This window comes from Erythrolamprus reginae, chromosome 2 (genome assembly GCF_031021105.1).
Source record: "Erythrolamprus reginae isolate rEryReg1 chromosome 2, rEryReg1.hap1, whole genome shotgun sequence".
Lineage (NCBI taxonomy): Eukaryota > Metazoa > Chordata > Lepidosauria > Squamata > Dipsadidae > Erythrolamprus > Erythrolamprus reginae.
In genome coordinates, this window is record NC_091951.1 from 28,089,380 (window position 1) to 28,115,730 (window position 26,351).

Below are 26,351 nucleotides of genomic sequence, written 5' to 3' on the forward strand. Positions count from 1 at the left end.
ATCCAGCATAGTGATCTCGTTTGCTGTGTTGTATTGACATAATAATAATAATAATAATAATAACAAAAATAACAATAACAACAACAACAATAATAATTTATTAGACTTGTATGCCGCCCCTCTCCGAAGAGTCGAAATGATGGTGATGATGATGAGTCCAGGCCCTTAGATAGGCAGGATCTCCTCCTGTAGGTAAGATCCGGCCCTTTCGCAGCCAGGCATCGCCCTCTCTGCCTCCAACCAGCGACGGATCCCCAGCTCAACCTGGGCAAAAGGCAACCTGAGCTCCTCCTCCAAAGAGACGCCGAGGCCTCTTCCCCCCGCCTCCCGTCCGGAGATGGGCGGCGAGGCTGCAGCCGGCAGATCCGGGCGACGAGGAGCGCAGGCCGCGAGGCGAGGGGGCGGCTCTTCCCGCGGCAGAGGGTGGCTGCCTGGAAGGAAGGAAAAGCAGGCGGGCTCGGGGATTCCCGGGGAAGAAAGAAGGTAGGGCCCCCCCTCCGGATCCGGGAGGCCTCTGGAGCAGCCGGGGGAGGGATCTCGTTTTGTTTTGCCCGCACCCCCCCCCGCAGACACATGCATGGCAACCCGGAGGCTGAACCTTTGCCCTGCAGGTGCAGTTCGAGGGGCATTTTTGCACTTATATTCGGGATCGGGGCCCGGGGGGGGGGGGCGAGGAGGGAAACCCCTCCTGGATCTGAGCTCTCGGGTTCTTTATTCCCTCTCCCCGATTGCTTTGATCCGCTTGTATCTTCTGGCGATCGTCTTGGTCTCTTGCCCCTTTTCAACCAATCCAATTTGGGGGAGCCGCAATTCGGGGCAAAGTGGGGAGATGCCGGAGGGGGCAGCAGCTGAGGCAGCCCAGTTGGTTGGTAGCTGAGACACAAGCCACGGGGACCTTTGTTGTCTGGAAATATCTCCCCCCCCCCCGCTTCTTCCCCCATTGATTAAAACCAATCATTCAAGCCCTATCAAATATATCGATTTGCCGGATTTTTAATTGAGTCCCTGACTGGAGTTTCCCCCAGAGAATGACATGCCTCCTTTACCGACTGCCTCGTGCAGTGATTATTCTGGGGAAAAATTTTTTTTTGGTCATTTTATATCATCTTTGCATTGGTGTGTATATATTTGATTTTTATTTTGTATATTTGATTGATCGATGCTTGGCTGCATAGCTAGAGGTATAACAAGCAGGAAGAGGAAAATTGTGATCCTGCTGGGGAAACCACATTTGGAATTACTGTGTTCAGTTTATTTATTTATTTTGTCCAATACAAATTGAAAGTTGAAGAGAATAAAAACGTGTAGTAGCAAATATCAGGGAAGGGATAGAAGAAGACATATGAGAATAGAATACTGTACATCAATGAAGAGTAGAGGAAAGGATATATGAATGGGGGAAAAGATATATAAAATATAGGAGAGACAATTGGACAGGGGACGGAAGGCACTCCAGTGCACTTGTACTCGCCCCTTACTGACCTCTTAGGAATCTGGATAGGTTAACCATAGATAATCTAAGGGTAAAGTGTTGGGGGTTTGGGGATGACACAATGGAGTCCGGTAATGAGTTCCACGCTTCGACAACTCGGTTACTGAAGTCATATTTTTTACAGTCAAGTTTGGAGCGGTTAATATTAAGTTTAAATCTGTGTTGTTGTGGTTAAAGCTGAAGTAGTCGCCGACAGGCAGGACATTGCAGCATATGATCTTGTGGGCAGTACTTAGATCATGTTTAAGGCACCTTAAATGACATGCCTCCTTTACCGACTGCCTCATGCAGTGATCATTCTGGAAAAAAATATTTTTTTTTGATCATTTTATACCATCTTTGCATTGGTGTGTATATATTTGATTTTTATTTTGTATATTTTATTGATTGATTGATTGATGCTTGGCTGCATAGCTAGATGTATAACAAGCAGGAAGAGGGAGATTGTGATCCCGCTGTATAGAGCGCTGTTGAGACCACATTTGGAATGCTGTGTTCAGTTCTGGAGACCTCACCTTCAAAAAGATATGGATAAAATTGAACGTGTCCAAAGACGGGCTACAAGAATGGTGGAAGGTCTTAAGCATAAAACCTATCTGGAAAGATTTGATGATCTCAATCTGTATAGTCTGAAGGATCGAAGGGAAAGGGGGGACATGATCAAAACATTTAAATATGTTAAAGGGTTCAGGAGGGAAGTGTTTTTAATAGGAAAATGAACACAAGAACAAGGGGGCATAATCTGAGGTTAGTTGGGGGAAAGATCAGAAGCAACGTGAGAAAATATTATTTCACTGAAATAGTAGTAGATGCTTGGAACAAACTTCCAGCAGACGTTGGTAAACCCACAGTAACTGAATTTAAACATGCCTGGGATAGATATATATCCATCCTAAGATAAAATACAGGAAATAGTATAAGGGCAGACTAGATGGACCATGAGGTCTTTTTCTGCCGTCAGTCTTCTATGTTTCTATGTTTCTCTGATTGATTGGATTTATATGCCACCCCTCTCCGAGGACTCAGGCTGGCTTACAGTATATAAAGGAACAATATAACATACCAAATCCAATTACAATGTTCCCTCGATTTTCGCGGGTCCGAACTTTGCGAATAGCCTATACCTATTAATAAAAAATATTAATTAAAATATACTTTTTCTATACCACGTTTTTCTCACCCGATGAGATCATATTATTAATAAATAATTATGTTTATAAATATCAGGATCACTAAGTGTCTTATTCAATGGTGAGTACCAGTAATAATGGTAAATGATTGTTAAGGGAATGGGAAATGGTAATTTAGGGGTTTAAAGTGTTAAGGGATGGCTTGTTCATAGTCAAAGATGGTGTATTTAATTCCGCATCTGTACTTTGCGGAAATTCAACTTTTGCGGGTGGTCTCGGAACGCATGCCCCGTGAAAATCGAGGGAACATTGTAGCTTAAATTAATCAATCTAAAAACCTAAAACCATTTTTAAAAAACCTTAATGGTTTTGATTTGTAGCCCCCATTTCATCCATCCATCATCATTAAAAAAATTAAAATATAATAATAATAATAATAATAATAATAATAATAATAATAATAATTAGATTTGTATGCTGCCCTTCTCCGAAGAAATCACAGTCTTGGCAGCAGAATATGCAATATAGCCCCCATCAATTTCCGAACACCCCCCCCCCCAGGAAGAATGGGAGTGCAACCAGAATATCTCCGGGACCGCCGTTTGGCGGAACTCAGGAGAAGAGCCTTCTCTGTGGCGGCCCCGGCCCTCTGGAACCAACTCCCCCCAGATATCAGAGTTGCCCCCACCCTCCTTGCCTTTCGTAAGCTCCTTAAAACCCACCTCTGTTGTCAGGCATGGGGGAATTGAGATATTCCCTTCCCCTCGGCTTATAAAAAAAAATTATGCATGGTATGTCTGTATGTATGATTGGTCTGTTAAATTGGGGTTTCTTTTAAAATTAACTTAAATATCAGATTTGTTTATATTGTTTTATTACTGTTGTTAGCCGCCCCGAGTCTGCGGAGAGGGGCGGCATACAAATTTGATTAATAAATAAATAATAAACAGGACTTTCCTAAATTTCCAGAGATAATCAGGACCAATTGAAGATCTGGGTGGGTGGGTGGGGGCATAATGCCCAGGGCAATCCCCATTCAAAGTTACGACCATGGGAAAATAAAACCAGTTTTGCCACGGGGCCTTGCATTTTTGTCCCCAATCCTCTCAATTTGCAAAGTTTTTTTATCGCAATCACACAATAGCCCCTTCTGTCTTCTCAAACCAGCCAACATGGAGCTGGCGCTCAAATTGTGATCTTGCGCTTAGCAACCTGCCTCTGCTCTTTAACAATTGAAGGGAAGTGACATCATAACGCTGTCAAGGTCATGTGGTGGGTTGCTGTCTCTCTTTTTTTTTTCCTGCTTAGTGCCCCCGGTTGCTTAGCAACTGAGCTTCCAGGCCGAACTCCGGTTGCTAAGCAAGGACTCCCTGCAGGATCTACAGTATATCTTTCTCAGCATGAAATGATTGTAAATGTTCACTTGCAGCTAAGGGAGAATAGGATGGGATGGCTAAACCTGCTAATCAAAAGAAAGAGGTTTTTTTGATACCCCTTTGAAAGGCCAGTTTTCCCCAGAGGGGGGGGGGGGAAAGGATTTTATTTTAGGCTCAGAAGATATCAAGGATATAAATTTGCAGAGCCTCATCCCCGAGCAAGAGTGGCTCCAAAACTGTGGGGAGAGGGGAAAAGCCAAGTGAGATTAGCGGAGGATAATGGAAGCACCACCCTCCGTGGCTTCAACTGAGCCCAGGCACCAGGTTATTTATTTATTACATCCTAGCATCCTTTTAAAATTAAAAATTATATAAATTTATATTTATACGTATACTGACTATACAGTGATAAGTCACCACATCAAACTCGATGTATTGCAAAAATAACCATATAGTCGCATTACTCTTTCTTTTATGATGTGTACCACGTATAATTACATTATGGAAATTGTTTATTACTTTCCCCCCCCTTTTCTTTCTTTTTTCTTTGTTATATATGTTCTGTTTGTCTTTTTTAATGTATATTATTATTATTATTATTATTATTTATTAGATTTGTATGCCGCCCCTGCTCACAACAATAACAAGAACAATGTAAGAACAAATCTAATAATTTAAAAAACGCTAAAAACCCCATTATTAAAAGCAAACATACACACAAACATACCATGTATAAACTCTATAGGTCCGGGGGAGATGTCTCAGTTGCCCCATGCCTGACGGCAGAGATGGGTCTTAAGAACTTTACGAAAGGCAAGGAGGGTGGGGGCAGTTCTAATCTCCGGGGGGAGTTGGTTCCAGAGGGTCGGGGCCGCCACAGAGAAGGCTCTTCTCCTGGGACCCGCCAAACGACATTGTTTAGTCGACGGGACCCGGAGAAGGCCAACTCTGTGGGACCTAACCGGTCGCTGGGATTCGTGCGGCAGAAAGCGGTCCCGGAGGTATTCTGGTCCGATGCCATGAAGGGCTTTATAGGTCATAACCAACACTTTGAATTGTGACCGGAAATTGATCGGCAACCAATGCAGACTGCGGAGTGTTGGTGTAACATGGGCAATAAAGCTTATTTTAAAAATAAAAATTAGAATCTTTGTTCTGAATGAGAGAATATTCTGCAAGTTTTAAAGAAGAGGGGCGGCATACAAATCAAATAAATTATTATTATTAAATTATTATTAAGTGATGGATGTTAAGAGATATAGAAAAACATCCCTTTGTTCCTTGCACATTTCATGGCCCTTATTAATAGAAACATAGAAACATAGAAGACTGACGGCAGAAAAAGACCTCATGATCCATCTAGTCTGCCCTTATACTATTTTCTGTACCTTATCTTAGGATGGATCTATGTTTATCCCAGGCATGTTTAAATTCAGTTACTGTGGATTTACCAACCACGTCTGCTGGAAGTTTGTTCCAAGGATCTACTACTCTTTCAGTAAAATAATATTTTCTCATGTTGCTTTTGATCTTTCCCCCAACTAACTTCAGATTGTGTCCCCTTGTTCTTGTGTTCATTTTCCTATTAAAAACACTTCCCTCCTGGACCTTATTTAACCCTTTAACATATTTAAATGTTTCGATCATGTCCCCCCTTTTCCTTCTGTCCTCCAGACTATACAGATTGAGTTCATTAAGTCTTTCCTGATACGTTTTAAGCTTAAGACCTTCCACCATTCTTGTAGCCCGTCTTTGGACCCGTTCAACTCTGTCAATATCTTTTCGTAGGTGAGATCTCCAGAACTGAACAAAGTATTCCAAATGTGGTCTCACCAGAACTCTATATAGCGGGATCATAATTTCCCTCGTTCTGCTTATTATAGAAACATAGAAACATAGAAGTCTGGCGGCAGAAAAAGACCTCATGGTCCATCTAGTCTGCCCTTATACTATTTTCTGTATTTTATCTTAGGATGGATATATGTTTATCCCAGGCATGTTTAAATTCAGTTACTGTGGATTTATCTACCACGTCTGCTGGAAGTTTGTTCCAAGGATCTACTACTCTTTCAGTAAAATAATATTTTCTCATGTTGCTTTTGATCTTTCCCCCAACTAGCTATGCAGCCAAGCATCCTACTTGCTTTCCCTACCGCCTGACTGCACTGTTCACCCATTTTGAGACTGTCAGAAATCACTACCCCTATGTTTGCTTCTTACTTTCTTTTTTTCCTCCTGAAATCTGCAGGGAGAAACAACGATGGCGGAACAGAAGCTTGCGGGACCCAAAGAAGCAGGAACTGAGAACGAGGGAAGAGACCCCCTTGTTGTTCAAGTCAAGACCACAGGGGACTCCTTGACCAGCAACGGCCCATCCTATATTAATCTGCAGCCTCAGGAGGAAATCCACCAATGCTGGGACTTCCACTTGCAGAAATTCCTGAAAAGCGTGGCTGTGCTTCCCGCAGCATTGCCTCCCTTGGAGGAAAACGCCACAGACTCCCAGGCCACCACAGGGACAGACAAGGAGAACCCGCAGGAGGATAATTCTGGGTGGTCCAGGGGGGAACCTGTGCTCCAGAGAGATCCGAATGTCAGTGCAAAAGCTTGGACGGGCAGGGAAAAGCTGGATTTCTGCATGAAGGTGAAGGTGAAAGAAACTTTGAAGGAAGTTGACCTCGGGAGCCAGTGGCCACTGCAGCTCAGGCAGTTCGGTCCTCAGGATGCTGAGCAGCACCAGGAGGTATACACTCCCCAAAGGCTGAAAAAGAGGGAAAGGTGGGGGTGGGGGAAATACATGGGATTTGCAAAAAGCCATCAAAATTGTGAATTGTGTTACAGTGATACCTTGTCTTACAAACCCCTCGTCATACAAACTTTTCGAGATACAAACCTGGGGTTTAAGATTTTTTTTGCCTCTTTCTTCAAATTATTTTCACCTTACAAACCCAACTACATCAGCTCTTTTCCAGTTCTCTGGCAGTTCCCCAGTCCTCCAGGATCTTTGAAAGATATAGTTCAATATTTCTGAATCCTCAATCTGAGTATTGTATTGGCAGTTCAGTGTTGGCAAATACTTCAAAAGAAAAGGATTTAGGGGTAGTGATTTCTGACAGTCTCAAAATGGGTGAACAGTGCAGTCAGGCGGTAGGGAAAGCAAGTAGGATGCTTGGCTGCATAGCTAGAGGTATAACAAGCAGGAAGAGGGAGATTATGATCCCACTATATAGAATGCTGGTGAGACCACATTTGGAATACTGTGTTCAGTTCTGGAGACCTCACCTACAAAAAGATATTGACAAAATTGAACGGGTCCAAAGACGGGCTACAAGAATGGTGGAAGGTCTTAAGCATAAAACGTATCAGGAAAGACTTAATGAACTCAATCTGTATAGTCTGGAGGACAGAAGGAAAAGGGGGGACATGATCGAAACATTTAAATATATTAAAGGGTTAAATAAGGTCCAGGAGGGAAGTGTTTTTAATAGGAAAGTGAACACAAGAACAAGGGGACACAATCTGAAGTTAGTTGGGGGAAAGATCAAAAGCAACATGAGAAAATATTATTTTACTGAAAGAGTAGTAGATCCTTGGAACAAACTTCCAGCAGATGTGGTAGATAAATCCACAGTAACTGAATTTAAACATGCCTGGGATAAACATATATCCATCCTAAGATAAAATACAGAAAATAGTATAAGGGCAGACTAGATGGACCATGAGGTCTTTTTCTGCCGTCAGACTTCTATGTTTCTATGTTTCTTCTGCCAGTTCCTTCAGAACTTTGGAGTGTAAAGCATCTAGTCCTGATGATTTAAATTTGTATAGGGTAGACAGATGTTCACTTACCATTCTCTCCCCTATTTTAGCTTGTGTTCCTGATATGTATTTTGTGATGTTGATTTTGATAGGTTGCTTTTTCCCTTTGTGTAAAGACAGATGCAAAAAAAAAAGTTAAGTAGCTCTGCCTTCTCCCTGTTGTTTGTCACCCTTTTGCCACTTTTTCCCTGCAATGGACCTTGACTTTTTTCTTGTTTTTAATATGTTGGAAGAAGCCTTTTCTGTTACTTCTTACTTCTGTCGCAAGCTTTTGTTCATTGTGAGCCTGGATAGCTTCAAGGCAGGATGAGACAGATTCATGGATGCCAACTGTATTGGTGGTTATTGAAACGGATGTCCATGTGCTGCTTCTATGTTGGTTAAGGCAGGCAGGATTCCCTTGAGTACCGTTTGTTGTGGGTCAAGGGAAAGGGAGGGATTTGGCTTCTCCTTTTGCTCAAGATCCCCATGTACAATTGGTGGGCCACTGTGTGACACAGAATGCTGGACTCCATGGGCTTTGGCCTGATTCAGCATGGCTCTTCTTAGGGTCTTACTTCTTCTTTACAGGCTCGGGCTATTTGTTGGTATTCTGCTTTAGTTATTTTCCCTTCTTTCCACTTTTTTATACTTGTCCCAGTTCTCGGCAAACAGATAATTGGCCTGTAATTGCCTAGCACTGCCCTTTTATTGGATCTTTTATTATTAGGTAGGCTTTACCTAATAACCAATTAACAATTTTCCCAATTAACCAATCTTCAACTTACTGCTTTGCAGTTTGTTGTTAAATTGTTTAACAATGAGTGGGTATAGGCCAGTCACATGTTTAAGCCAAACCCCATGCAGTTAGTTCATCTTAGAAACATAGAAGACTGACGGCAGAAAAAGACCTCATGGTCCATCTAGTCTGCCCTTATACTATTTCTGTATTTTATCTTACAATGGATATATGTTTATCCCAGGCATGTTTAAATTCAGTTACTGTGGATTTATCAACCACGTCTGCTGGAAGTTTGTTCCAAGGATCTACTACTCTTTCAGTGAAATAATATTTTCTCACGTTGCTTTTGATCTTTCCCCCAACTAACTTCAGATGGTGTCCCCTTGTTCTTGTGTTCACTTTCCTATTAAAAACACTTCCCTCCTGAACCTTATTTAACCCTTTAACATATTTAAATGTTTCGATCATGTCCCCCCTTTCCCTTCTGTCCTCCAGACTATACAGATTGAGTTCATGAAGTCTTTCCTGATACGTTTTATGCTTAAGACCTTCCACCATTCTTGTAGCCCGTCTTTGGACCCGTTCAATTTTGTCCATATCTTTTTGTAGGTGAGGTCTTCAACAGGTGCTGACCAATCCCGGACCTTCCTTGTTTTTTCTCCACCATTACTGTTGTTATTAAAAGTTCTTTCATTTCAGCTTCTTTTTTTGTTTTATCCATCTTTTTTAGCCAAGCTGTATTTTTGTTATATTTCCCATATCTGCACCCATAGTTTCACTTTGTCAGGTGTTGACTAATTTACTGTCTCCAGAGGTCAGAATAATAATAATAATAATAATAATAATAATAATAATAATAATAATAATAATTATTATTATTATTATTATTATTATTATTATTATTATTACTATTATTATTATTATTATTATTATTAATTAGATTTGTATGCCGCCCCTCTCCGCAGACTCGGGGCGGCTCACAGCAGTGACAAAAACAATATACATTGACAAATCTAATAATTCAAAATCTAAAATAACACTTGTACATTTAAAAATCTAAAAGCAAAGAACCCCAATATAAAAAACATACATACAGTCATATCATGCACTAAAACTACATAGGCAGGGGGAGATGTCTCAGTTCCCCCACGCTTGACGACAGAGGTGGGTTTTGAGGAGTTTACGAAAGGCAAGGAGGGTAGGGGCAGTTCTAATCTCTGGAGGGAGCTGATTCCAGAGGGTCGGGGCCGCCACAGAGAAGGCTCTTCCCCTGGGTCCCGCCAGACGACATTGTTTAGTCGACGGGACCCGGAGAAGACCAACTCTGTGGGACCTTGCCGGTCGCTGGGATTCGTGCGGCAGAAGGTGGTCTTGCAGATATCCTGGTCCGGTGCCATGAAGGGCTTTATCGGTCATAACCAACACTTTGAATTGTGACCGGAAACTGATCGGCAACCAATGCAGACTGCAGAGTGTTGGAGTAACATGGGCATATTTGGAAAAGCCCATGATTACTCTCGCAGCTGCATTCTGCACGATCTGAAGTTTCCAAACATTCTCCAAAGGTAGCCCCATGTAGAGAGCGTTATAGTAGTCAAGTTACAGAATGCTTCAATATAGGAGGTTTTTAAGAAGAGATTGGATAGTCATTTGTATGAAATAGTATAGGGCTTCCTGCTTGAGCAAGAGCTTGAACTAGAAGACATCCAAGGTCCCTCCCTGTTATTCTGTGACTTCTATCGTTTCATTGATGCATTGTTAGCAACTACCTCTTCTCCTTCTTCTTTCCCTCCTTGTTTTTCTTCTTCATCTTCTTGGACTGGAACTGGACTGAACTGGAACTGGAAAAGGTGCAAAAAAGGGCAACAAGAATGATCAAGGGAATGGAGCATCTCCCTTACGAAACCAGGTTGCAACGCCTTGGTCTCTTCAGCCTTGAAAGACGGCGTTTAATGGGTGACTTGATCGAAGTGTATAAAATCATGCAGGGGATAGAAAAGGTGGGTAGAGAAAAAATATTTTCTCTGCCACACAATACTAGGACGAGGGGGCACTCCCTAAAGCTCATAGGTAAGAAAGTGAGGACAAATCAAGGGAAATATTTCTTCACCCAGAGGGTTGTTGGTTTATGGAACTCACTTCCAGAAGAGGTCGTGACAGCTGTCAGCCTGGATAGCTTCAAGGCAGGATTAGACAGATTCATGGATGCCAAGTGTATCAGTGGTTATTGAAACGGATGTCCATGTGCCGCCTCTATGTTGGTTGAGGCAGGCAGGATTCCCTTGAGTACCATTTGTTGGGGGTCAAAGGAAAGGGAGGGTCTTGCCTTTTCTTTCTGCTCAAGATCCCCATGGACATTTGGTGGGCCACTGTGGGGGACAGAATGCTGGACTCGATGGACTTTGGCTTGATTCAGCATGGCTCTTCTTATCTTCTTATGTTCTTTCTTCCTCTCCTCCTCCTCCTCCTTGATTGAGCATATTGTACGAGCCCCACTTTTATCTGGCAACTTGCCCAAGGCAAGTCATCACATTCAGCCATCAGTATATGGTTCAAATGATTGGGTTTAATAAGTTACGCAAACACCCTTTCCTGTTTAGTAACTGCAATCGCTCCCTTAAATAGGAAGTGAAATGGTTGCTAAACAAACATGTGATCAAGAGATGCTGCAAAGATCTCTGGTAGCTGCTGTTTCGTTCAGATAAACTTTTCTCTGGCAACAATACAAACAATTACTCTTTCTCTGGTGGATGTCATCAGGCCCAGAAACCTGCATACATCGATTGTAAAATGATTCGTTTTGTTTATTACTGTTCCATTTGTGAGTGGTTCCCCTTGCTTATAAATCATTGGCTGACTTCTCACAACTAACTCCAGTTGCACAAGCCACAATATAGTTGCTCTTCATTTGACTTCTACCTAGGCGAGCAACTACAGTGGTACCTCGGTTCTCGGCCACAATCCGTTCCAGAAGTGTGGTCGAGAACCGATTTGGTCGAGTACCGAAGTCATTTATCCCATAGGAAATAATGGAAAGGGATTTAATTGGTTCTTAGCCCCTATTTCCTTTATTTCCTATGGGATAAAGATCTGAGGAGCTCGATAGTCTAAGCACTCCAAACTGTAGAAGGGTGGGGGCGGCTGCAATACCGGCAGTTTCGGGGGGGCTCCTTTCCTCAGTGGTTTGTCTTGTACCTTTAGGCAGCTGCACCAACTTTCTCCTTCCCGGCGGCGGTGGCTTTCCTTCAAGCAGCAGCAGCGCCGGGAACGTCACATGAGGAAGGGAAGCCGCTGACGTTCCCGGCGCTGCTGCTGCTCGAAGGAAAGCCGCCGCCGCCGTCGCGGAGAAAGTTGGTGCAGCTGCCTACAGGTAACAAGATGAACCACTGAGGAAAGGAGCCCCCCCCCCCCCCAAGCTGCTGGTATTGCAGCCGCCCCCACTCTTCCTACAGCTTGGAGCGCTTAGACTAGAGACTGTGAGGCTGTTAAATGGGCGGCCAGGATGGGCGTGTCGGATTCCAACTCCCATTCCGTCTCACCCTGTCCCCTCAGATCTTGTAGCATTTCGGATAATAAATAAAATTTTCTGTGGCTGTTCGGTATCCGAATTTTTGTTCAGATACCGAAGCAAATTTTTGCCGAAAATTTTGTTTGGTATCCAAAATGCACGAGAACCAAGGCGTTCGAGAACCAAGGTACCACTGTATTTGCAAAGATATCAGGAATAAGCAGTATAAAAACATATTTTTACGATCAAACTTCTGCATCTGAAAATTAATTTAGCAACCGATGCATCTGTTGCGGCCTTCGTTTCGTAATCACTTATCCGTTATTATGTATGTTAACCTGCTCTTAATGTGACTTTGTTTATTTTAATTGTTTCTCTGCATTTGTTATTTCCCAAGATGTCTTCAAAGAGGAAGAGCTCCGGTACCACCGAAGGAAGTAAAAAGAAGCAAAGGAAAGTCATCAGCCTCAATTTGAAGATGAAGATCATCAAAGCGTACGAGGCCGGGAAGAAAGTGACGAACATAGCTCAGGAGGAAGGCCTGGCCCACTCCACCATCTCCGCCATTTTGAAGGACAAGGAACGGATCAAAGAGGCCACGAAAGGCTCGTCGGGAATGACCACCAGCATAATACGGAAGCAAAAACACCTCGTCCACGAAATGGAAAAACTCCTCATCCTCTGGATCGAAGACCAGATACAGAAGAGGCTTCCGGTGAGCCTTTTCCTCATCCAGAATAAGGCCCGCAGCATTTTTTCGACGCTGAAGGAACGAGCAGGCGACGAATGCACCGAAACGTTCACCGCCAGCCGCGGCTGGTTTATGCGATTCCAGCTACGGTTCCATTACCAGAAAACACAGAGATTAGGTAAAGCTGACAAAGAAGCCGGCAAACACTTCCCAGATGAACTGGATAACGTTATAGCGGAAGGGAACTATTTCGCCGAACAGATCTTCCGAGTGGACGAGACCGGGTTGTATTGGAAAAGAATGCCGGAACGGACCTACATACACACAGAAGCCCAAGCAATGCCTGGGTGTAAAGCATTTAAGGACAGAGTAACTTTACTCCTGGGTGGAAACGTCGCCGGATTCAAGCTGACGCCATTCCTGATCCTCAAATCAGACCATGCCTATATGTTCGAAAACGTAAGCAAAGAGACGCTGCCCATTTATTACCGGTTTGATTGTAAAGCTTGGATGACGCAGGTCCTCTTTGAGGACTGGTTTACGAATTGTTTCATACCCCAAGTAAAGGAATATTGTTGGCAAGAGGGAATAACGTTTAAAATCCTGCTGTTGATAGACAAAGCACCTGGGCACCCCCTCCATCTCGACAGTCTCCACCCTAATGTAAAGGTGGTTTATCTACCCCAAAACACCACCGCTCTCGTACAGCCGGTGGGCCAGGGAGTTATCTCGGCGTTCAAGGCCTACTACTTGCACGCCGTGCTTGCCAAAGCCTTCGCCTCGGTGGGAGACGACAGCGTGACGCTGAGCGAGTTTTGGCAAAGCTACAATATCCTGCATTGTACCGAAAACCTCCTAACAGCGTGGCAGGACGTTAATGTGAAATGCTTGCAAGGGTTTTGGAGAAAGTGCTTGAAATGTTTTCCTCTCCTTGTCAATAATTCGGTAGGGTTTGACCAAAACCAAAACGTGGATGAAATGAATAAGAAAATTTTGACACTCGCCAAATTCCTTGACTTGGAGGTTGATGCTAAAGATATTAAAAAATGGATCGCGTACGCGGAGGGAGAGCTTTCGAACGACGAGTTAATTGAACTGAAAGAAGAACTGGAAGCCCAAAAGGTGGTGGAAGAAGAAGTAGAAAAAGAAAAAGAAAAAGAAGAGAAAGAAAAGGAAGAGAAGGAGAAAGAGAAAGAGAAGAAGGAGAAAGAAAAAGTTGTAGAAGTCCAGCCCAAAACGTTCAGTCTAAAAAGATTGGCAGGTGTTTTTTCGGGTGTTAACAAAGTTTTATCGGAATTGAAACGCATGGACCCAGACGCAGAGCGTTTTAGTAAGGTCCATTGGGAAATGAGTGAGATCTTGAAATGTTACCGTGAAATATATGAAGGGAAAAAGAAAGAAAGGAATGATAAAGAAACCAAACAGAGGGGCTTCCGGAAGGAAGTTACTCCTTCTCCGGCTCCACCTCCCTTCCTTTTACCCGCCGCGTCTACAGGAATACAAAACCCGGAAGATCCGCAGCCGTCAACCAGCTATGCCAGCCGATCCGCTCTTCCCGAAAAGGCAGAAAAGTGTGAATATTTTCAGGGATTTATATCCAATATTATGTATGCAGGTACTGTAACTGTAAAATCTGATTTGCTCAGGTGGTGGTCTTCACTTAGCAACTGCCTCGCTTAACAACCGCAGTTACAGCGAAGATGAAAAAAAATAGTTTTGCAACCAATTCTTGTATTCAATGTATTTACAGATTCACGGATCTGTAAAGCAAAGGAAATCTTTAGGATAGGTAATGTGCTTACCATCCTACTCCAGCTTTTCTTTGCCTTTACAGAGATCCAAAGGTCATAAATACAAGGATTTATTAATATAAAGTAAGATTATGCTTTCATTACCATGATAGTGTGAATGGTTGCTAAATGAAGTTGCCCCAAAACAAGGACTACAGGTGTTCCTCGACTTATAATTTTAGGGATTGTTTGAAGTTACTACGCCATTGAAAAAAACCCTGACTTATAAAGCCCTTCATGGCATCGGACCAGAATATCTCCGGGACCGCCTTCTGCCGCACGAATCCCAGCGACAGGTTAGGTCCCACAGAGTTGACCTTCTCTGGGTCCCGTCGACTGAACAATGTCATTTGGTGGGACCCAGGAGAAGAACCTTCTCTGTGGCGGCCCCGACCCTCTGGAACCAGCTCCCCCCAGAGATCAGAATTGCCCCCACCCTCCTTGCCTTTCGTAAGCTCCTTAAAACCCGCCTCTGTCGTCAGGCATGGGGGAATTGAGATATTCCTTTCCCCCTAGGCCTGTACAATTTATGCATGGTACGTTTGTGTGTATGTTTGATTTTTAATAAGGGTTTTTTAGTTATTTTAAATATTAGATTTGTCATATGATGTTTTATTATTGTTGTTAGATGCCCTGAGTCTATGGAGAGGGGCGGCATACAAATCTAATAGATAGATAGATAGATAGATAGATAGATAGATAGATAGATAGATAGATAGATAGATAGATAGATAGATAGATAGATAGATAGATGATTGGATGGATGGATGGATGGATGGATGGATGGATGGATGGATGGATGGATGGATGGATGGATGGATGGATTTTTTCACACTTACAGCCATTGCAGAATAAGTTTAAGTTTATAAGTTTTATTAGATTTGTATGCTGCCCCTCTCCACAGACTCGGGGCGGCTCACAACAATAATAATAACAGTATACAATGTAACAAATCTAATATTAAAAATTATCTAAAAACCTCATCATTTAAAAATCATACAACACAAGCATACCATGCATAAACTATATAAGCCCGGGGGAGATGTCTCAATTCCCCCATGCCTGGCGATATAGGTGGGTCTTGAGCAATTTACGAAAGGGAAGGAGGGTGGGGGCAGTTCTGATCTCTGGGGGGGAGTTGGTTCCAGAGGGCCGGGGCTGCCACAGAGAAGGCTCTTCCCCTGGGAAGAGAACCGAGGTACCGCTGTATTTAGTGTTCTTATTGTGGTTATTTTTAAATATTCCCAAAGAAAGGAGCTCCGGTGTGAATTCTGTTGTTACTTTAGTTATTTCCTGTAGCCATTTATGTATTTTGGGCCAATATCTTCTCGCTTCAAGACATAACCACCACATATGAAAAGTGACTTTTGACCATTTTTCACAGTTACAACCTTTGCCACATCCCCATGGTCAGGTGATCAAAATCCCGATGCTTGGCACAACTGGTTCATATGTATGACTGTTACTGTGTTCCAGGGTCATTGCGACCTTCCGACAAGAAAAGTCCATTGGGAAGTCAGTTTAACAACAACCCGGTTACTAACATAATCCACAGTAGTGATTCAGTTTAACAACTGAGGGAAGAAAGGTCGTAAAATGGGGCAAAACTCACTTAAATGTCTAACTTAATGACGGAAGTTTTGGGCTCAATTGTGGTAATAAGTCGAGGACTATCTTTATGGGTCATTTGCCAAGCATCTGAATTTTGATCACGGGGGATCATGCGACGCATGAAAGATGGCCCTAGGTTCCTTTTTTCCCCGTTCCATTTTAACTGAACGGTCATGAAATGAACTGTTGTAAATTGAGGACTAGCCGTAGTAGGGTTCCTCAGAAGAAAATTGGCGGGAAATTTCCTGCCAACTTCCTTACTGGCTTTGCTTACAGCGGTGCTTCCCAATTTTTATTCTTATTTTCTGTTACGCGCCCCCCCCCCCCAGGAGGAAGTGAACATTTCATGCCCTTCCAACTCTCCACCACGACTGTAAATAGTCCCCAAATTGCGCCCCACCACAAGACGCACATCCTACCTGACACTTGTACCGGTACTTCCATCGCGTTCCTCGCCGTTGTGTCCAGGGCAGCCCATTCTAAAAGAAAACGAGTTCAATCAAACTTCTCAAACTCACAAGATGTTTTCTTTTAGAATGGGCTGCCCTGGATACAATGCTGAAGAACCCGACAGAGGTACTGGTACAAGTGTCAGGTAGAACACACATCTTGTAGTAGGGTGCAATTTGTGGGTGGCAGGTTGGACGGACCGCGAGACGCGCGCCCTACCTGCCACTTATACTGGTACCTCCGTTGCATTCCTCGGCAATGCCGTCTGGCGGGACCCAGGGGAAGAGCCTTCTCTGTGGTGGCCCCGACCCTCTGGAATCAACTCCCCTCGGAGATCAGGACTGCCCCCACCCTCCTTGCCCTTCACAAACTGCTAAACACCCACCTCTGCCGCCAGGCATGGGGAAATTGATTCCCCCTGGCTGTCCCGTTTTATGTGTAGTTTGTTTGGGATGTATGACTGTTTTTATATTAAGGGTTTAAACTGTTTTAATAATTGGATTTATACTGTGCTTTGCTGTTGTGAGCCGCTCCGATCTTTGGAGAGGGGCGGCATACAAATCTTATAAATAATAATAATAGTAATAATAATAGTAATAATAATAATAATAATAATAATAATAATAATAATAATAATACAGTAATACCTCATGATACGAACTTAATTGGTGCAAGGAGGAGGTTCGTATGACGAAAGGTTCGTAAGACGAAACATTGTTTCCCATAGGAAACAATGTAAAGTCAATTAATCCGTGCAACCAAAAAACCCCCCGTAAAAAAAACGGCTTTCGGCGACTGCTGGGAAGCCGCGCGGCTGTTTTAAAAGGTGACAGCCGGCCTGGGGGGCTTCCCAGCACCACCCCGAACCCCGAACCCGGGTTCGGGGGGGTGCTGGGAAGCCCCCCAGGCCGGCTGCGACCTTTTAAAACAGCCGCGCCGCTTCCCAGCTGTCTCCTGAAGCCGAACACCAAAGCCGAACTTCCGCGTTCGGCTTTCGGCGACTGCTGGGAAGCCGCGTGGCTGTTTTAAAAGGTGACAGCCGGGCTGGTGGGCTTCCCAGCAACCTCCCGAACCGAACCCGGGGTTCAGAAAAATTTTGCCTCTTCTTACGAACTTTGTTCGAGTTACGAACCGGCGTTCGGGAGGCTTCTGGGAAGCCCCGCCGCCTGGCTGTCACCTTTTAAAACAGCCGTGCGGCTTCCCAGCAGTCTCCGAACGCCGGTTCGTAACTCGAAAAAAGTTCGTAAGAAGAGGCAAAATTTTTCTGAACCCCGGGTTCGTATCACGAGTTGTTCGTAAGACGAGGGGTTCGTATCTTGAGGTACCACTGTAATAATAATAATAATAATAATAATAATAATAATAATAATAATAATAATAATAATAATAATAATAATAGTCTAAACGAAAACATCTCATGAGTTCCAGAAGTTTGATTGAACTCGCAAGACGTTTTTTTTTTAAATTGGCTGCCCTGGATACAACCCCGAAGAACGAGATGGAGGTACTGATATAAATGTCAGGTAAGACATGCCCCCCTCCCCGGTATTTGAGCAGCGCTGGCTTACAGAAAGACCTCAGGTAAAGTTGCGCAGATCATGATCTTCTAACTGCACGAACACTGTGGCACCTTGAACTTTTGAGTAGGGTTGTAAATCCGCTCTCATTCACCAACATCATACAGGGTGTCCAGCAAACCTGGAAAACGGGGAAATTATCAGGGAAATTGGCGGTTCGGGAAATATCAGGGAATTACCAGGGAATTTGTGAAAAACCAAACTATTAAAATGTTTAAAAGTCAGGGAAAAATCATGTAAAGAAAAAAACCGGATCGCGCTGCCTAGGAGCAAAAATGAGCATAACTATGGCAACAATTTGCTTTCTCAGCTACCAATATTTCTCCATGGCTTAGCTCTTTGGTATTATGTCATCTACAACTGCGCCATAACTAGATCGAAAGTTACAGGGAAATGTCAGGGAAATATCAGGGAATTCCAAAAAGCTTTCTCGCTGGACACCCTGATCCACTGTTTGAGGACTCCCCTTAAACCAGTGCTTCTCAATTATTATTATTATTATTTATTATTTATTAGATTTGTATGCCGCCCCTCCCCGTAGACTCGGGGCGGCTCACAACAGCAATGAAAACAATACACAATGACAAATCTAATCATTACAATCTAACATAACAATTATACATATAAAATCTAAAAAAGAAACCCCAGTATATAAAAACATACATACAGCCATATTATGCACAGAAACTACATAGGCAAGGGGAAAGTGTCTCAGTTCCCCCAAGCTTGACGACAGAGATGGATTTTGAGGAGTTTACGAAAGGCAAGGAGGGTGGGGGCAGTCCTAATCTCCGGGGGGAGCTGATTCCAGAGGGTCGGTGCCGCCACAGAGAAGGCTCTTCCCCTGGGTCCCGCCAGACGGCATTGTTTAGTCGACGGGCTTTATAGGTTATTTCCTGTTACGTCCCTCCCATTAAGAAGTAAACATTTTGTGCCCCCCCCAAACTCTCCACCACAACTGTAAATTTATTTATTTTTATTTATTTATTTATTTATTTATTAGATTTGTATGCCGCCCCTTTTATTTATTTATTTATTAGATTTGTATGCCGCCCCTCTCCGTAGACTCGGGGCGGTTCACAACAATAATAAAACAGCATATGACAAATCTAATATTTAAAATAATTTTTAAAAACCTTTATTAAAAAACCAAACATACACACAAACATACCATGCATAAACTGTATAGGCCCAGGGGAGATGTCTCAATTCCCCCATGCCCGACAGCAGAGGTGGGTTTTAAGGAGTTTACGAAAGGCGAGGAGGGTGGGGGCAATTCTAATCTCCGTGGGGAACTGGTTCCAGAGGGTCGGGGCCGCCACAGAGAAGGCTCTTCCCCTGGGTCCCGCCAAACGACATTGTTTAGTCGACGGGACCCGGAGAAGACCAACTCTGTGGGACCTGACCGGTCGCTGGGATTCGTGCGGCAGAAGGCCCCAAATTGCGCCCCACCACGAGATGTGTATCCTACCTGACACTTGTACTGGCACGTCCGTCACGTTTTTCGGCGTCGTGTCCAGGGCGAAAACGTCTTGTGAATTTGAGAAGTTTGATTGAACTTGTGAGACGTTTTCTTTTAGAACGGGCTGCTCTGGACACAACGCTGAGGAACACAACGGAAGTACCGGTATAAGTGTCAGTTAAGAAACGCACCGCTCTGGCATCGCTCCATGATGAGGGGGGCGCACGGCGCTATTTGAAAAGCACTGATTTAAACCAAATGTTTATCTGTTTAACCTTTCTAGTTACATTATTTGTAAATCTGCATATAGAATGAAACAAAAGCTTTAAAAGAAATATTCCGGCCTTTTAAATTGTCAGAATGATAATCAAAGATTTTTAAAAAGGTAATCAATTATTTTACTGTACAGGTAGTCCTCAACTTACAACCGTTTGTTTAATGACCATTTGAAGTTAACCATGGCACTGAAAAAAGTGACTTGTGACAGTTTTTCACAGTTATGACCATTGCAGCATCCCCAGGATTACATGACTGAAATTTAGATGCCTGGCAGCTGATTCATATTTATGATGGTTACAGTGACTCACGGTCATGTAATCCCCTGTTATGACCTTCTGGCAAGCAAAGTGTTAGCAAAAACTTCGGAAGAGAAGGATTTAGGGGTAGTGATTTCTTAGTCTCAAAATGGGTGAGCAGTGTGGTCGGGGGGTAGGAAAAGCAAGTAGGATGCTTGGCTGCATAGCTAGAGGTATAACTAGCAGGAAGAGGGAGATTGTGATCCCCTTACATAGAGCGCTGGTGAGACCACATTTGGAGTACTGTGTTCAGTTCTGGAGACCTCACCTACAAAAAGATATTGACAAAATTGAACGGGTCCAAAGACGGGCTACAAGAATGGTGGGAGGTCTTAAGCATAAAACGTATCAGGAAAGACTTAATGAACTCAATCTGTATAGTCTGGAGGACAGAAGGAAAAGGGGGGACATGATCGAAACATTTAAATATGTTAATAAGGTTCAGGAGGGAAGTGTTTTTAATAGGAAAGTGAACACAAGAACAAGGGGACACAATCTGAAGTTAGTTGGGGGAAAGATCAAAAGCAACATGAGAAAATATTATTTTACTGAAAGAGTAGTAGATCCTTGGAACAAACTTCCAGCAGACGTGGTTGGTAAATCCACAGTAACTGAATTTAAACATGCCTGGGATAAACATATATCCATTGTAAGATAAAATACAGGAAATAGTATAAGGGCAGACTAGATGGACCATGAGGTCTTTTTCTGCCGTCAGACTTCTATGTTTCTATGTTTCAAAGTCAATCGGGAAACCAGGTTTACTTAACAACCGTGTTACTAACTTAACTGCAGGTCGTAAAATGGGGCAAAGCTCATCTTAGAAATGTCTCACTTAACAGCAGAAATTTTGAGCTCCATTGTGGTTGTAGGCTGAGCACTGCCTCTATCTTAATCGCTAATTAATTAATTAATTAATTGATTGATTGATTGATTGATTAATATCTTAGCCTTAAAGAGATCTGGGAAGCAGAACGCACAATGTTTATTTTATTTATGTATCAATTTTAGAAATCGCCCAGCTCCCACGCAGGATAAAAACTGCATATAACATTTAGATGTTAAGTAAAACGTTGTTTAAAACGTCCTCTTTGGGAAGGATTTAAAAATGGAACATGAAAGATGAATTAAAATTGCAAAGCACAGTAACTGGCAGGCCTAAACTACTATTATTCTCGCCCAGACTCTCACTCCCTTGCTTAATGACCTGGTCCTTGAAAAAGAATGTGGAGTGGGAACACTCAGTAAACCACAAAGGTTTTAGATGAGGCAGCTGTTAAGGATTTGCGCCTTGTGAGCATAGTTCCCTCTAAGCTGAGCAGTGAGCAATCACTCACTTAAAAATCATCACCAACTCAGAGTTTTCCAAACCTGCCCAGAAGCCGAGAGGGAAAGAGTGAGAGGGAAGGAGAGAGAGAGGAAGAGAGAGAAACAGATAGAAAAAAGAGAGGAAGGAAAAGAGAAAGAAAAAGAATGGGAGTAAGGAAGAGAGAAAGAAAATCAAAATCTAGTTTGAAACTAGCTCAACTATTTAAGTGGCATTTTGATATTGATAGAGTTGCCCTATTATGAGCTCACTGTTATAGACACACAGTACAGTATTTTATTTTGAAATTCTCTGATTTGTTTGTTTGTTTGTTTGTTTGTTCGTTCATTCATTCATTCATTCATTCATTTATTTATTTATTTATTTATTTATTTATTTATTTATTTATTTATTATTTCTGTGCCGCCCAGTCCCGAAGGGACTGCCGCTCAGACACTATACTTTTCCGCCCACCCCCCAAATAAATTAGAGGGAACACTGCTTGTGAGTCGTACAACCTGGAGAATGTTCCAATATTTGAGAGGCTGCCATAAAGAGGATGGGGTCAAATTATTCTCCAAAGCACCAAAGGGTAGTAGGGCAGGAAACAATGGATGGAAACTCATCAAGGAGAGAAACAACATCAAGGAAAGAAACAACATAAAATTAAGGAGAAACTTAACAGTGAGGACAATCAACCAAGTGAAAGAGTTTGCCTTCAGAAATTATAAGTGCTTCATCACTGAAGGTTTTTAAGAAGAGACAGGATGGACACTTGTCTGAAATGATGTAGGGTCTCCTGCTTCAGCAGGGGGCTGGACTAGAATACATCCGGAACCACCCTCTACCGCACGAATCCCAGCGGCCGATAAGGTCCCACAGAGTTGGCCTTCCCGGGTCCCGTCGACCAAACAATGTCGTTTGGCGGGCCCCAGTGGAAGAGCCTTCTCTGTGGTGGTCCCGGCCCTCTGGAATCAACTCCCCCCAGAGATTAGAACGGCCCCCACCCTCCTTGTCTTTCGCAAATTACTCAAGACCCACCTTTATTGCCAGGCATGGGGGAACTGAGACATCCTCCCCCAGGCTTTTATATTTTATGTTTGGTATGTATGTGTTGTATGGTTTTAAATTGTTGGGGTTTTAGATATGTTTTTATTTTAATATTAGATTTGTCTCACTGTTATATTGTTTTTGTATTACTGTTGTGAGCTGCCCCGAGTCTTCAGAGAGGGGCGGCATACAAATCTAAATAATAATAATAATAATAATAATAATAATAATAATAATAATAATAATAATAATAATAATAATTTTAAAAAAAGACCTCTAGGGTCCCTTCCAGCTCTATTCCATCCTAGAGATGTTTCAGTAGAGAAGAGTCTCCATCGCTATGCTTCAGTGTTGCAACCGACTTTTGGGGGGCTACTTTGGGCTCCATCCACCTCTCAGTTCAAAATTGTAGCCCCAAAGAATCTGGAGTCTCCAACCATTTGGATAGAGCTGCCAGAAGCTACTTCTATATTTATTAGTGTGGAGGAAGAAAAATATTTTAATTGGGGGCAGGCAAATTGCACCTACTTTGAATCTGACTTTGCATGAAAGTCAATCCAGATTTCGGGGTTGGCTCAAAAAAGTAGGTTTTGTGTGTTAAATGTCGAGAACCGATCCCTCTCCCTCAACATGTTTTGAGTGCTATGAATCACTGAGAGAATGAAAGCAATGCCTGGTGCAGGAATTCTCAAAATTGAACCAATTTTCCTTTCCCACTCACCCCCAGGAGTCCCAAAGGATACAGTACTAAAATCTCCCAAATTGGAAGAAGAGGCCTTTGAGATAAGGAAGGTAAAGATCCCCCTGGACATAAAGCAAGAGATTGATGCAGAGGCCAGTTCACCAGGTAAGGATCCAAAGTGTCGATCATTGCAAACATTTCCTGGGTGCTTTGAGCCAGTGGGATCCTTTTGGAAACCAGGGAAGTGCCAGCATCTTGCATAACTAGTTGGTGGTATGGTCCTTGACATCGGATGATCCAGAAAGCTGATGAAAGAAACGGTTCCAGTCTCCATTGCAGAATTTTCGAGTCCTAAAAATTGTTGGTTGAAAAGATTAGGTTGCACTGGATAAGAAAACCTGAAAACCTGTCCCAGTTGAGTTGTTGGTTATGACCTTTAAAGCCCTACATGGCATTGGACCAGAGTACCTCCGGAACCGCCTGCTACTGCACGAATCCCAGCGACCAATAAGGTCCCACAGAGTTGGCCTTCTCCGAGTCCCGTCGACTAAACAATGTCGTTTGGCGGGGCCCAGGGGAAGAGCCTTCTCTGTGGCGGCCCCAGCCCTCTGGAATCAACTCCCCCCGGAGATTAGAACTTCCCCTGGGACCCGCCAAACGACATTGTTTAGTCGACGGGACCCGGAGAAGGCCAACTCTATGGGACCTAATCGGTCGCTGGGATTCGTGCGGCAGAAGGCAGTCTCGGAGATATTCTGGTCCGATGCTTGAATTTGGGATTTCTTATGTCAAAAGGGAGGGGCAAAGGTTAGACATGTGGGGAAACCCATCAACACTGGAACTCATCACAGAAATTGTTTGAAATTGTTGTGGTTAGCTCTGGCCCAGCTCCTGCCCCAAGGACTATGGATGTGGGGGAGACATCCACATGCTGCAGGCCTGTTTTGCCCCCGGTGGAATCTGCTGATGAAGGCTCCTCTGACCAAGAAGACATGAGTGACAGGTAGGAGGAGAGTGTGGCAGACAGCTCAGAAGGAGATCAATTATCTAGCTCCTCCTTAGATTCAGAACAAGAGTTAATGATACAGCCACCCATGCGGAGAGCGATGCATAGGCAGCAACAACTGAGAGATTATTATCAAAGAAAATGATGCCACCTGTGGTTGGGTGGGGCTGTGGTAATTAGTGAGACTGCTATAAATAGCAGCCTGTGGGTTTGGCCATTGTGGAGGATTATCTGATCATTGTGTTTCGTGACTGCTTTACTGACTTTGACTTTTTGTGTGCTGATTTTTCCCCGCTTTGAAACTAAACCAGAGCAAAGTGTGTTTCACTTTGTGAAAGAAGGACTGTGAATTGCCTCACAGCTGCAAGCTAAGTATCACAGAACTGATAAGGGACTTGTACAAATTACCAGTTTGTTTGGAGACGAGTGCTCTTTGCTATACCAAAAGAGGGCTTGGTTTAAGTGAATTTTCATTATAAAGAACATTGTTTTGAATTTTTAAACGTGTGCGTGTCTGAAATTTGTACCTGAGATTCTACCAGAGAGCCCGACAGAACAGAAATAGAATTTATTGTTGGGGATAATTAATGTTTTTCTCTTTCTCTCAGAATATGACATATGACAGATGCCCAAAGAGAAGACCTTGTGGGAAGATAAAAGTAGGAAGATCAGAAGAAATAGACGTTTGCAAGAATTTGGGATGAGTCAAAAGATTATTTTTCTGGGTTCTGAGATTATAGGAAAACCAATAAATCCAGTGGGAGGATAAAGGCACTCACGAAACAATGCCAGTGATGCTTTCCTGTCTGCCGAAGGTGATCAAAACTTAAACGAAGCCAATTTTCAGTTTGGGAAGAAGGCCGTGATTAAGAGGAGCCAGAGATGTTCCAGATACTCTACATGTGCAACCAAAAGGACAATCTGCATAATTTTCCCTGTGAGGAAATGCTCATCAAAACCTCTTTTATTCCACAGGGGAAGCACATTATCACAGCAAGAGGAAAACCATATTTGCTCAGAGCGTGGGGAATTTTGCTTGGGACACAAAAGCTTATGAAGCCCACGAGAATCCACACAGCAGAGAAGTCGCAGACATTCAAATTGCATCAAAGGCTTCGGCACAAAATCCGATTGAACGTAAGACGTCCCATGTAGGAGAAAAGCCATACAAATGCAGTGAAGGTGGAAACGCTTTTAAGGGAACGGGGGATTCGATACACATAAGAGAAAAGCCACATAAATGCTTTCTGGCTGTGGCAAAAGCTGCATTGGTCAAGACACCCTCGTCAAACACGAGAGGGGCACATAACCGAAGAGAAGCCGCATGAATGCCAAATCCAACATGGTGGTCCGCTAACAGATCCATACAGTCACACACACGCTCAGTGCGTGAAAAAAAAGTTTCTGTAGTTTTTCCCTGTTTCATAAACACGCGAAAATCCATCCACCCTAGACCAGGGGTCTCCAACCTTGGCAACTTCAGGAGGACTTCAACTCCCAGAATTCCCCAGCCAGCTTTGCTGACTGGGGAATTCTGGGAGTTGAAGTCCTCCAGGTTTAAAGTTGTTAAGTTTGGAGACCCCTGTCCTAGACAGCCAGGGTCGGTGCTCACACATAACAAGTAGTTTCAGAGGGATAATATTAGCAGACAGTTGAGAGACGAACGTAAGGGACATCGGTGGTTTTTTAAAAAATAGTGACACATTAAAATGTTTTTAGAATGGACTTGTTTCTCATTGATGTTCTTTGTTCAAGCCCTGGGATCGCAGGCAGGTTAGAAACGGCCCTTTCCCATAATCTTGGTCGTTCTTGTCATCTGGGATGGGTGGAACCGAATAGATCAATGGGTTGATATCTGTAAGGGGCATTGCTCTGGGCAGTATGATTCCTTCTTACATTTGGTCTCCATAGAGTTTTGGGAGTGGAGGTGCAACCTGACACATTACAGTAAACTCATTCAATAGGGAACATTTGAGTAGCAAATAATTTTTTCCCCCAGGATTGTCTATTATTATTATTATTATTATTATTATTATTATTATTATTATTTATTGGATTTGTATGCCGCCCCTCTCCGCAGACTCGGGGCGGCTAACAACAGTAAC

General features: G+C 43.2%; 1 protein-coding gene across 1 annotated transcript; it reads left to right on the forward strand.

Annotated features, from left to right (window-relative positions):
• The first annotated feature begins 279 nt into the window (after positions 1–279).
• LOC139163016 (tigger transposable element-derived protein 1-like) lies at positions 280–25,971 on the forward strand. Its single transcript, XM_070743917.1, has 5 exons — positions 280–483; positions 6,247–6,741; positions 12,444–14,352; positions 23,286–23,405; positions 24,855–25,971. Exons 2-5 carry the CDS (start codon positions 6,259–6,261, stop codon positions 24,866–24,868), a joined length of 2,526 nt encoding a protein of 841 aa, XP_070600018.1. The 5' UTR covers positions 280–483; positions 6,247–6,258; the 3' UTR covers positions 24,869–25,971.
• Positions 25,972–26,351: the final 380 nt, after the last annotated feature.